This window comes from Tachypleus tridentatus, chromosome 7, assembly GCF_004210375.1.
Source record: "Tachypleus tridentatus isolate NWPU-2018 chromosome 7, ASM421037v1, whole genome shotgun sequence".
NCBI classification, from domain to species: domain Eukaryota; kingdom Metazoa; phylum Arthropoda; class Merostomata; order Xiphosura; family Limulidae; genus Tachypleus; species Tachypleus tridentatus.
This window is the reverse complement of record NC_134831.1, coordinates 56,536,856-56,550,897: the sequence shown is the minus strand read 5'-3', so window position 1 is coordinate 56,550,897 and position 14,042 is coordinate 56,536,856. Positions and strand designations below refer to the sequence as shown.

The following is a 14,042-nucleotide window of genomic DNA, read 5'->3' as shown; positions in this document are numbered from 1 at the left end:
TGTTGCTCTCTGGTGTTGTAGAAACAGTCGGATCATAAACAAGTGGAAACTAACTTGAAAAACAAAACAAAAACAGTTTCGCATATTGCAGACACATTAGTTTCTTGTTTTTGTGCGCAGTCGATCACCTAATGTTATTAACACGTAACTCACACCAACTCCTACACTACACTTGTCTGGTTGAAGGACGCACATAGTTTATTATATTTTCATTCGCTAACGTGTCTTCGAAAGTAAAATTAACACCGCCATCTACCAGTTTGCCTAGTTACTAAACTAGGGCCTCGTCTGCAAAAATTATGGCACATGAAGATTATAAAGAATCATGTGAGGAGTAAAATTCTAAGTTTAATACATGAAATTTTAACGTTTCAAAATATTATTAAAATATTGAAAGAGAGAAATGTTTACATCCAATAACATATCATGTATTAAACATCAATTGAAATAAGTCTGCCTCAAAAATTGATACTGAGAGTCTACAAATAAATTTTATTAATGTTTTCATTTTTATTTGCTAAAGTTAAAGCAGTCAAGAGTCTGTTTACCTCAAAATATTCTCGCAAAGCTGTCTATGTACAACCATCTCTCATTTTGAAACGATAGACTAGGGGTAAAGCAGATATTGAACACACCCACCGCAAACAGTTGTCTGATTGAATAGCGGAATTTTACTTTCACTCTCACAGCGCATCATACAGCAGACCGAGTTGTAGTTCCAACGGGACATGCACCTTGGACTGTATGATTTACAGTAAGAACACACTAATCACTAAGCCATGATGAAGTTTACTAGCGGCTTGATTTGAATTCCGAACAAAGTTACATGAGGGCTATCTGCGCTAGCCGTCCCTAATTTAGCAGTGTAAAATTAGAAGGGAGGCAGATGGTCCTGATCACTCACAGCTAACTCTTGGGCTACTCTTTTACCAACGACTAGTGGGATTGACCGTCACATTAAAATGCTCCCACGACTGAAAGGGTAATCATATTTGTTGGGACGGGGATTCGAGTACATGACCCTCATATTGCAAGTGAAGCGCCCTAACCACCTGGCGACGTTGGGCCGCATATTTAATATTGAGGAAAATATACGGCAAACTTTCAAACATTTTTCATTTTGAGGTAAAATTATGTCATACAAAGATCACAATCTCTATATATAACTTTTATTTCCTGTTAATAGCACTGTTTTAACGAAAATATAAAGTAAGTAAAATACTTACTAGTCCTTTTTTTTTTTTTTTACAAACAATTGATTTAGAATTTGTTTGTTTTACAATAGTTGGGCAAAGCAATATAAGAGATATCTCAACATAGCTGTTCTTAATTTTTAAAGGATAGATTAGAGCCGTGTTTTTCAATCACCGGTCTACGAACCAGCGTGCCCCCTACTTCCCAGTGGCACAGCGGTACGTCTGTGGACTCAAGAACGTTAGAAACCGGTTTCGATACCAGTGGTGGGCAGAGCACATATAACTCTTAACCACAAACAAATAAACAAATGGACTAGCGCTAATCCATAGGATTTCACAGAAACAAGCAAACAAAACTAACAAAATATTCATGAATAAATCCTAATCGTTTCTTGTACGTCTATCTTAGTGATCTGCGACAGTATAAATAGGCAGCAAGCCAGTCTCTGGTGTCGAAAAGGTTGAGGAACGCTCGATTAGTGGGAAAGCAACTAGTTAACAGTACTAATCGCTAACACTTACACTACGGTATTCTTGTCTGATCGAATAGTGGGATTTGACCTATGACTGTCATTTTTACAGCGCATTCGCGATCCCAAAGTGCAAAGCACGTTTCTACGGCAATATGAATCGAAATGTGAACCCTAGGATTAACGTTCGAGCATCCTAACCACTATGTTACGTCGGATATTGGAAGTACAGTACTTTGCTCTAAATGACAGTTTTAAGGATTTTATGATTATCTTATTTTAATATATGTGTTAAACCCTCCCTTCTTTCTATTATTTTATGATATCTTTTTTTCAAAAACGACTGTCATGATATTAAAATTTATACACCATGAACCTGGAGAGTGGCTCATAATAGGGTTCACTCAGGAATTTCACAAAACGTTTAAGAGAACATACAGGCAAAAACCATCTTAAAAAGACACTTGTTTTAAAAGGACACTGAAAACCTCTACCTCAATGGCTAAGGGTGCCAAAATATTGATAATAGCAAAAAAAAAGTCGATTTTCCGATTGTTAGACAATATTCAAATTGTTAGACAACATTTAAATTTTTAGAAAACATTTAAATTGTTAAACAACATTCAAATGTTTGGACAACATTCAAATTGTTAGAAAACATTTAAATTGTTAGACAACATTTAAATTGTTAGACAACATTCAAATTGTTAGAAAACATTCAAATTGTTAGACAACATTCAAATTGTTAGAAAACATTCAAATTGTTAGACAACATTCAAATTGTTAGACAACATTTAGATTGTTAGACAACATTCAAATTGTTAGACAACATTTAAATTGTTAGACAACATTCAAATTGTTAGAAAACATTTAAATTGTTAGACAACATTCAAATTGTTAGACAACATTCAAATTGTTAGACAACATTTAAATTGTTAGACAACATTCAAATTGTTAGAAAATATTCAAATTATTAGACAACATTCAAATTGTTAGACAACATTTAAATTGTTAGACAACATTCAAATTGTTAGAAAATATTCAAATTATTAGTTAACATTCAAATTTTTAGAAAACATTTAAATTGTTAAACAGCATTCAAATTTTTGGACAACATTCAAATTGTTAGACAACATTTAAATTGTTAGACAACATTCAAATTGTTAGAAAACATTTAAATTGTTAGACAACATTCAAATTGTTAGAAAACATTCAAATTGTTAGACAACATTCAAATTGCTAAACAACATTCAAATTGTTTGAAAACATTTAAATTGTTAGACAACATTCAAATTTCTCAGTTTGTTCTTCATATTATTGTTTCACAAGCCTACAGAAAAAAAAAAAAAAAAACAGCTATGAATACATTATTGAAACATAGACAAACTAAAAATCTCCATAGGACTATTTTTATGTTGATTCTTGAAAGAGAATGAGAGATTTTTATCAGTTTTTTTTTTTCATACCTACTGGACAGGTTTCCTGAGGATAGAAATAGTAGCGGGCGTACCGAGTGCGCTCCTATGGTAAGCAAGGAGTTAAAGTTATAGCCAAATTGTTGCCACTAAACACCGATTTGTTATAAAGAATCCACATTCCTCAAAAGGTTTAACTCACAGTCTGCATTTATAAAATGTGGATCAGATACACACGTGTTCATCTGGAAAGGAAAGTTTACACGTCATCATTCAAATCCAATTTTATACGAGGAAGGACCTAATGTTTAGTAATTAAAAATGAAAAGAAAACAGCTGCAGTTCCTACAACCACAGTGCTAGGCTAGTACACTAATTCAGAAGCAAGGCTAGTGAGAAGCCATGTCGATATTTAAAGAAGTAAGAGACTGTGCGGGTTTCATATATAATACATAGTGATGATGTTCAACATGTATGTTGGATTCATATTCCATGATGAACTGCAACTACATAATAATATTACTGTTAGTGTTATGCCTATAGTATAAAACATGTTTCGAAGAATAACACTAAAGGATGTGCCTTCGGACAAAGAAGGCCCGGCATAGCCAAGTGTGTTAAGGCGTTCGACTCGTAATCCGAGGGTCGCGGGTTCGAATCCCAGCCGCATCAACCATGCTCGCCCTTTCAGCCGTGGGGGCTTTATAATGTGACGGTCAATCCCACTATTCGTTAGTAAAAGAGAAGCCCAAGAGTTGGCGGTGGGTGGTGATGACTAGCTGCCTTCCCTCTAGTCTTACACTGCTAAATTAGGGACGGCTAGCGCAGATAGCCCCCGAGTAGCTTTGCGCGAAATTCAAAACAAACAAACAATCGGGCAAAGAAAATAATGGTATGAAAATCAACAAACAAAGCAGAAGCATTCTCGCAGAACTGACCATGAAAAAAGGAAAACAAAAATATCAAATTGCAAATAACTCCAACTTTCTAACTGAACAATAACACTTATATAATTCATCAGATTATAATCCTGAAGAACTTTTAAAATAGAACGTTTCGTTTGCTGTGTGTTAAGTCTGACTATTAAATAATTAACATACTGAACTTTGAGTTTTCGGGTGACCGATTCGTATTTCATTACCGAAAAAACCAAAATCTACTCCAACTTTGGGACCGCAAGTCCGTTATAAGGATGACTTCAAAGCCCAATTTTTGATCACATAAAGTTACCTCGAGAGTTGACGGTAAGCGCTGTAGGCTAGCTGCCTCCCCACTAATTTATTAATTAAAAGTATTAGGTGATTAGCACAGGTAAATCTTCAGTTGCTTTACGCAAGTATGCGAAAATGAGAAAAGTTATTTTCTGTAAACTGCTTCCGATGAGGCCTCGACTCGTAATCCTAGGGTCGCAGGTTCGAATCTCCGTCATACTAAACATGCCTACCTTTTCATGCCTCTAGTCTTACACTGTTAAATTAGGGACAGCTATAGCAGATAGCCCTCGTGTAGCTTTGTGTGAAAGTAAAAATAAAACCAAACGACGAGGCCTCTAGTAGATTAACATTAGGCGTCATCATCTCGGATGGAGTGCAGAATCTAAGCTCATAACATCATAACACCACTTTCTAATTGAGCTTACAACAATAATATTAAACAATAAATGATACATTATTGCGTTTTAATTATTATTTTTTCACGTTCTAAATTGAATATTTAAAGCCTTAGTGCTCCAAGACGCTACATGCGTTACGACTTTGAATAGCAAGCTATAAATTGACCATTTCGTGAGTACTCAATTGTCTAGCATTCAAGATGGCGTGACCTAACAGTAACCACTAGCACGGTTTTAATATTTATTTTTACATCAAATGTAAAACAGTTGGTCAACCTTACAGTGACGATTACTGCTCCTTTTGTTAGAAAATTTGAATGTCATGTAACATTGTTATTTTGGACCTGAACAGCTATTTATGCGTCACATGGGTTACACAGCCAGATCAAGAGACCTCAAGATTCAAGTATAGGTGTTTCAACTGATCACGTGGAAAAGAACCAGTAAGCTGCTCCTTCTGCCCACCCTGTTACTCAATACCGAATAGCAATATTGATTTTTTTTTCTAACGTGGTCACAGCTGATAGCCGTGTACATCATCATATCATGGTCTCCAATCTTTCAGTGCTGCAGCCCGTTACGATAACCATTACTATTTACAGCTGGTCAGATAACTAAAATATGATATTACACGCCAATAAAATCGCGAAGCATTAAACTCGATTTCCTCGATCAACACTGTTTATCGTTACTTGAACATATCTGTAAGGTTTATGATTATATATATGCATACACTTTAAAACTGTGCAATCCACAAAATGCCTGGCGGTTAAGGTAGTCGACTCGCAATCTGAGGGTTGCGGGTTCAAATGATCGTAACTGAATATGCTCGCCCTTTCAGCTGTGGGGGAGTTATAACGTACAGTCAATCCCACTATTCGTGCTCAAGAGTTGGCGTTGGGTTGGTGTTGGCTATCTGCTTTTCTTCTAGTCTATCGCTGTTAACTTAGGGATGGCTGGCTCTCGTGTAGCTTTGCGCGAAATTCAAAAGAACCCAAACTCTAAAAATACTTTAAGTCCTTATAATTTTAAATTCTTACCCGTTCGGTCGTCCTTAGTGGGAAAATCTGCAATACTGGGACTATTCATCAAATTGAAGATTGTGTAAGAAAAAAAAGTAACCACCAAAAGTAGTACAAAACACCTGAAAGAGTAGAGTGAAACGTAAGACACAAAATGTAAGGCTAGAAAGTAAATCGTCAAAACTTACTATGTTGGTTAGAAAGGAAAGTAAAACCTAATTGGCTATCTTGAGTCTCACGAATATGGTTGTTTATGGGAAATCATTCATATTGTGTTACTAAAGTTGCTCTTTGTCACTGGTTTTATGTTAGCTTACATTCGATACTGTTGTTTAAATGTAACGCAGCATTCTTCTGAAAGATTTTAAAAGGTTAAAGCTTCGAAGAGGTACACTAACAATGGTTAACTTTCCACCAGATGTAATAATAATAATAACAGTTAAGTTAAGTTTTTGTAAACAATGAAATTAAATATAATTTACCTTTAATTTTTATTTGTAAGCAGAATGCAGAAGCATAAAGTAAAATATATGTCACATAAGTGCATTATAGAGGGTTGAAGACGTTACATTAAAACGATTTTAAACATGGAGATCAACTAGTCACGTGACAATTGCGCCAAAGTCAGATGGAAGATTCCGCCGTCCGACTCTCCAGCAGTCCCCACAGAATATCATGAGAATGTCTTCCTGAAGAACTGATGATTGCAGTGTTCGAATCGCAAACGGTGAATGGTATTGGTTTTTTTACTATTTCTTTGGTTCACTACTTCTAAATTAAGAACAATTAGCACAGTTAGCCCTCGAGTAGCTTTGCTTAAAATTCAACAACCAAACAAATTGTCTTCAGGAATCAGGCAACTTCAAACATCATCCAATCTCTGGTAATCCCTGTTCCCTTAGCAGTCAATCGGAGTAAAAATGAAAGCATTTGAAAGTTACTCATTGTGTTTTTGCTAAAAGTAAAACAAAAATCTATGAAATACTCTGCAGCAAAAAATATCCCTGTTTCAGAGTTTCCTGATTTATTTTCCACGACTCTCTCGTTGTCATTTTTTAAAGAGAATTAAAAAGAAAAAGACAAAACACTCTGACCTTCAAACCCATCTGTCTGCCCCCTCAACCTCCTTCATGACTTTGGAGTAGTTACAGCGTGACAATCACAGTTGATATAAAGTCACGGTAGAATGTCTGTATTGGTCGTTCAAAACAACACAATGGGCATATGTGCTACGTTGAAATATTAGCATTGCATGTCCGTAAAAACAACAGCATGTCCGCTGTTGACCCATTGGGAAACGTCAATATAGGAGTCTTTCCCAGCGTGGTATTTACCTGTGGTAATTATCCTGAATCTACAGAGGAATAAGTGCATTGTAATAAACAAATTTAGAATATGCAAACCAGCAAGTCACGTGAAAACCACATTCAAGATTACGTTGTTGCGTACATTTTGAAATTGGTGTTCCGTAGATAGTGTGATAAATCAAAAACTGGTCAATTTTGGTAATGATTTGTAATAAACTTTTTCGATAGAAAATATTCCTACTTTGAGATCATAAAGATGTATTCAGATTGCTTATAATTTTTTGCGCAGTTGGACTGTTGAAATAAGCCATAGAAACCGTCGTCCTATTACACTAAATTGATTATGAAAAGCAATCAAGGACTGGTGTATTTTGGACATGACAGCTTAATGAAAGAGCCTTTTAAAATAGGAATTAAGCTGCAGTGCTATCGTTAAGGTGCGTGGTCGTCAGAAAGGAATGACTAGACATGTACTATAATGACGTGGTGAGACCCTAAAATCGTTTTAATATAACATATACTCAACTCTCTGTACTTTCTGAAAGGCTTGATTTTTTTCACCTGAGAATTAGAAGAAATTGTGTACTTATTAAACACAGTTACAAGCACAGAAAAAAAAAGTAGAACAACTCTTTAATAAATCAAAGGAGGTTAAAATCAATGTTACTGTTTCTAAAAATATCCATCTTGTACATGAACAATAACGACAACAGTAAAAAAGTAAGCTAATTCATTGACTTACGTTAAACTCATTATTATGCACGAGTTTTTACTTATTTTTTGTTTCTAGATCTTAATAATAAGAGATCTCATGTACCAAAACTGCACTACAATACGGCCCTTATTTTTCCTTAACTTTCAGAGCCTTATGAACTAACCAATCATCATCAACGTAGTTATCGTGACAACCATCCACGAGCATTATTTTCAATAGAATAAGTTGTTTTAAAACTTTTACGAACCCCTCTTTACACCAAGTTGAACTATACTTACGTGGGGCAAAAGCGATGAAACGATATAGGTGCGTGAACCATCTCCCCAACTAGAGAACCCATAATTTAACCTCTCTCCTACACAGTTCCCATCCTATGAATGGTAGGCATACAAGCACCTTTAGTTTTAGAAAATATATTATATCAGAAGATGGTGTTCTTGTTCTGACTTATGATGACTCTTGACATCCTATTACCTGATGAGAAATGACCAACAATTTGATTAATTATTTTTAAAAAATCAATTAATTCCTATAATATATTTAATATTCGTACTTATAAGGTAAGGAATTATGAACTATAATCTCTTTCTTTCAAATTAACCTTACACTCATAAGGTAAGCGAATACAAATGTAGGTTGCTGATGCAGACAGAAACGATAGCTTTACAATTGGCTAACATTAATTTTACATTAATGTGCTCTTGACCGTATTTTGCTAATTTTATGAAGATTTTAATAATTAGAATTGGTATATAATAGGATGAAGACGAAATCCTAAAAACAGCTCAGCTCTTAAAGGAATCGATCATCTTAGGTTCTGACCTATTTTATACTTCCCCTTACGATGATAGTGTTTTTGAAGTCACTGAGATGGTTAGTTTCTTAAAACACATTTAGCAATACTTAATATGTTAAATTTTGGATCGAAACAGCAAAATGGTAACACTGAGCAGGTGGCTGCACTAAAACTACATAAAACATTGATAATAAATTTGGTTTAGTTTTAACACAATATTGTAAGAGGGCTATAAAAATGAGATAAAAATAATCAGATAATTATATTACTATCTATTCACAAAAGAAGAGGGTGTTGAAAAATGAGGGAAAATGATAACAGCAAACATTTGTTTGGTGTTTTTGTATTATGTGGTGAAAACTGGGTATTCTAAATATATTTTCATTTCAAAATGGCGACTCATACTAGTATCGGCGGTGATACACAAAACATTGAACAAAACAAGGATGATTTGAGGCATTCATCATATTCAATTTTTCGTTTCTTTCTTTGTAAAAAAATAAATGCAATTAATTTATGTAATTTTTGAATCTCATAATAAATGGTTTCCAAACACAATTGATTAATCGGAGTAATTTTGTAATATAAATATTTTACATAATGGTGCATAGAAAGTATCGGTTTTAACACGTAGTACACGGACTGACAGGGCTAAAAATAAACTGGTGTCAAAATAGTTCGCTGAAGCATACTAATAGATTATTAGAGTCACTATTGTGTGAAAACAGGGAAAAAATGACAGTTACTGGCTTTCAACATCACGGTGTTAAAGAGATATCTAACTTACAGTCCTGTTTAATCACGTGCTGTTTATAAATCTTCTCCACAAACAGTTGTTTGTTTGTTCTGTTGTTAAGAGTAAAGCTACACAGCTGGATATTTTTTCCCTTCAAACGTCGTGTATCGAAACCTGATTATTAGTGTATAAGTTCTCAGACTTTTCACAGATCTACTAGAAAGAGGCATATAAATAATCTTGATTTGTTATTTAAGAAACAGTTAGACAGTGGAGTATTATTCCCTTAGCATGTAACTATCACGGTGGAAAAGGTTTTGAAACTTTAGCCACTAGACGCCACTCATTAAGGCATCACTTTCGGTGGATAATCCGCGTGTCACCAATTACGCGAACTAAGTTGGCCATGATGTACAAACAAATATATCAATGTATAATACAAATGTGAATTCAACGGCAAGCAACTGTTGTCACCAGTTATGTGACTGGTGTCAGTAGAAAAGGTAATCTGAGGAGTTAGGGTGAGGAGCATGTTTATATGTATGCTGAATGTTTTTATTTGGCTCCCTGTAAGTTTGCAGACTTACTGTACTAAAATATAGGAATTAGATTTCACGCGGTGGATAAAACACGAGTAGCCTGTTTGAAATTTTGTGTTAAAAATAACAACAAACAATTATTTTTTATTACTTCACCTGGGTGGACACAGCAGATAGGCCTAAGTGGCTTTGCTACAATAAAAATGCACACATATACACGCACAGAGGTGAAACAAACAATAATTGAAAAACCTAAATATTTTTCAGACATCTTCAAGTAACAGAGCTGAGAAATGAAAAACCCATCATTAAAGTTTAGATATGTTTTATTTTAATAACAGTTCACAAGGCAATGCTTTATTAATATTCTTGACATTTACAGGCAAAATGCGACTGTAGTATTCGAGGAGCATAGACATCGATGCTTAATATACTGGTTTCCTGTTCCAGCCTTAAACATCCACGTACATAGACGTACTTTATAACACGTTTGTTGCTAGTGGTGTTCAAAAATCGTTCACACGTCATACTATGCTTTCAGCAATTTCAAATAATACGGTTTTACATATACTGACAATAATGTCATTCAATAAACACGTAATTCAAGCATAGGAAAATAATATTGTTGTAATGGTTTATATCATTGGGTAGGTTCTTTATTCGGTTAAAAAGAAAAATGCAGTCCAATCAACTTAAGCGTTTTATTTCTTCAACTACTAGTTCTATTAGTACAATTTATATGTTATCCTAGCTGACGATTTAACTTTACAAAGAAAGTTAAATAATTATTTACTTACTTATTTTGTCATATTTATGTAGCCCTCCAGTGTAGACTTAAATCGCGAAAAAACAGATTTCGATACCCATGGTTGACAGAGTACATATAGCTCATAATGTAACTGTAGTACATATAGCTCATAATGTAACTGTAGTACATATAGCTCATAATGTAACTGTATGCTTAATTACAAAAACAAAACGTATTTATGTTACTTCTTGTACTACTATTTCTTCGTCGAGACACTATCTCAAAACTTAATTGGTTGACTTAATAACCAATCAACAATCTTAACATCCAAAAACGAATCACCGATCTCATTATCTAATTTATATAATGCTTATTCGTGTATGAAATATAATTAATAATAACAATAAATAGCCTTATAACATCAAATTTTTTATCTTTAATTATAGGAGGTTCCACTAAAACACAAACCGGTAACTGACAACACAAAGATACAGTTTGTAAAGAAATATAACATATTTTACGTTATAAGGTCGTTTATTACTAATATTAAATCTCTTACACAAATCGTACTTTCAAATCTCTGAATTAGTTCCCTACATGTCCCCCAGTGGCTCAGCGGTATGTCTGCGGACTTACAATGCTAAAAATCGGGTTTCGATACCCGTGGTGGGCAGAGCACAGATAGCCCATTGTGTAGCATTGTGCTTAATTCAAAACAACAAGTTCCCTACACTTTCAAGTTAATTCCACACGTAAGCCACTCGCACCTCACATGTCATCAGCACTCTCTGGTGAAAAAAAACAACATATACACATATTTAAAGCGAATATTACTCTTTAAAAAATGCTTACAGGTGTAATTTATTTTTATCAATGTTGTAATAATACAAACGTCTAAGTTTTAAAACACTACATTAATATTATCTTAACATAAAAAGACGTAAGAGTAGGGTCAGCTATTAGCAAATATTTGTTTTCAATGCCTTTGTTTGGAATGGTAATTGGATAATTCCTTATACTTTTGTTACTATATAACGATAAATACATTACAAAGTTATTTTGTACGTATATAACAAATACTAATACTGACGTTCATGTTTACACGTTTTACTTGATTAGCGAGGCTACAACTCGACTCGTTGGTAGAAGTAGAGACTAGACCCACACCGAATGAATACATCCGTTAAAGGTTCCCACGGCAGAATACCACCTCCGATATCTATTCAACTTTTAAGCTGGTTGTTACGCAGCTAGTCGGCCGATGGCTATAGAGTCGTCTACACACAACTATAGGCATGTACATGTATACATGTACTTACTGGACACTAGTAAGCAAAAATAGTTCTGCGTGCTTTATTAAATCCTCAATTATTTTGACCTTTTATTTATCAGTTATTTAGAACCCACAATTTACTTGTGCAGAATTAAGCTTACTTATTGGCTTATGTGTTCATTCAACGCTCTGAGTATTTGTGTCACCAACAGATGTTTGTTTGTTTGTTTTGGGAATTTCGCACAAAGCTACTCGAGGGCTATCTGTGCTAGCCGTCCCTAATTTAGCAGTGTAAGACTAGAGGGAAGGCAGCTAGTCATCACCACCCACCGCCAACTCTTGGGCTACTCTTTTACCAACGAATAGTGGGATTGACCGTCACATTATACACCCCCACGGCTGGAAGGGCGAGCATGTTTAGCGCGACGGGGGCGCGAACCCGCGACCCTCGGATTACGAGTCGCACGCCTTACGTGCTTGGTCATGCCAGGCCACCAACAGATGAAAAGCTGTTTATATATTTTATTTCTGATATTTACTTTCCCGCACATATATTAATTTGAAAAACAAAATGATGAATAATTTTTCTGCAGTGGTTTCTTTGCTGCTACTAGCTGTTTGGATTTTGTTTGCTTTCTTTGTGTGAACACTATTCTGATTAGCTACCTTATTCCAGATAAAGTCTAGTATTTTATATATAACACCGACTGCGAGCTGGCAAAAAGAAATCTTCATTCTACCTTCAAGTTACCGCTAACACCACACGTGATAATAGACCAAACGAACACAACGTAAGACAAAAACATTCGAGAGTGACAACTTGCCCCAAAAGAGCAAGCCATTTTCAGAGGTTGACATTTTTAATAACATTTGCCTCTTTTTTTTATCTCAATTGCCTCTTACCTTCCCTTTATTTTTGTACAGGGACGTAGCTGGGAGATAAGGGCGAATGTTAAGTCACCAGCCCAATATTCTAAAACGTCTGAAAGGTACAGGGTGTTCGGAAAGTCACTGTGCACTTATTTATATATGTATATGATTACAAAACTGCACAGTGACTTTCCGAACACCCTGAATATTTAGCCAGGACGTTCGCAACTCAACTGTGTAATAAGCTTATATCCTCAGTCGTTTTACAAGGTTAATTTAGGCTAAAGTAAATCAATTAAATTTTTTGTGTAGAACAAAATGTCGACATTTTCTTGCAAAAAACACCTACCCCTTTCCTGTAGTACTAACTATGCCCCTGATATATAAATATTTTGCTGGTATCCAAAATATTTTAACAGTTTGTATCTGAAATATCATTCCCATCTTTGTCAAGATAAAACAGAATTTTGTGCTACTCGTATATTATAGTATTTTAATTTGGTATACTTGTGAGAATCGTTCAACTCTACATAAAGATTTTCATAAGGACTGAAAATATTAATTTTGGAATTCACCCTGTCTCTGTTTTTGTAAAATACTTCTTTGTTATCTCTAAGATGTGCAATGATTTTAGAAATTCAGACGACAGTGTTAGCTATAGAAGTAATTACTTATTCAACAAACAAAAAAAAAAGAAGACAAACACTTACGGTTGTGAAAGACGTTTTCGTTTTTAAAAGTGACGATTCTTGGACTTTTTCTTGCAGAACGTGCACTTAATTAGTTCAGTAAAAATCACAGTCAAACGAAGCAAGTCAATCACGTTGTCGCCGCACTAGGTTGGTGAAACAAACTGGTCGCACTAGCATGCAACTCCGATACCATAAATCTTTCTTCTGCAGAAGCAGTTTGCGCGGGATGGCAGACGAACAGGGCGCAAACTCACGAAGATACTGTTAAACCTTTTTTTGTGTGTGTAAAGGCCTTCGGTAACAAATGCGAATCAGTTACCAATAAGGTTTAACTTTTATTTCTTGTTATTTTTGTAAACATTCTGTTCTTTTTTTTTTTTAGTCTGGAGACTAAATTATGTATTTGGTTATATTACCTGTTGAAATAACATAAATTAACATAAATAAGTTTCCATTGAAATTATATTAGCCTGCTTTGCTGATCTTACGATTTTAATATTAAATAATCAACAGATTTTCACGTAGTAAACTGCTAGTATTACATTGTGATTCCCCACTGTTACTAAAGTAAGGCAAGTGCATAATTTGGTTAATTTGAATATATTTTAATCTAAAAATTTCCTTCTTCAATAAGTCAACTTGTAAGTTAAA

General features: G+C 34.6%; 1 protein-coding gene across 5 annotated transcripts in view; it reads right to left on the bottom strand.

Moving 5' to 3' along the window:
- LOC143255722 (uronyl 2-sulfotransferase-like) overlaps positions 1-13,606 on the bottom strand; it is a 36,144-nt gene extending 22,538 nt beyond the window's left edge. Inside the window, exons 1-3 of one of the 5 annotated variants that reach the window (XM_076511841.1) lie at positions 13,410-13,606; positions 8,016-8,133; positions 5,734-5,837 (exon numbers count right to left, since the gene is read on the bottom strand). In XM_076511841.1, the coding sequence (XP_076367956.1) occupies positions 5,734-5,837; positions 8,016-8,077 (166 nt within the window). In that variant the 5' untranslated portion in view covers positions 8,078-8,133; positions 13,410-13,606. Of the gene's footprint in view, positions 1-5,733; positions 5,838-8,015; positions 8,212-11,646; positions 11,929-13,409 lie in introns of those variants that run through there. The other 4 variants (XM_076511839.1, XM_076511840.1, XM_076511842.1 and 1 more) reach the window with 4 other exon arrangements.
- Between the last annotated feature and the right edge of the window lie 436 nt (positions 13,607-14,042).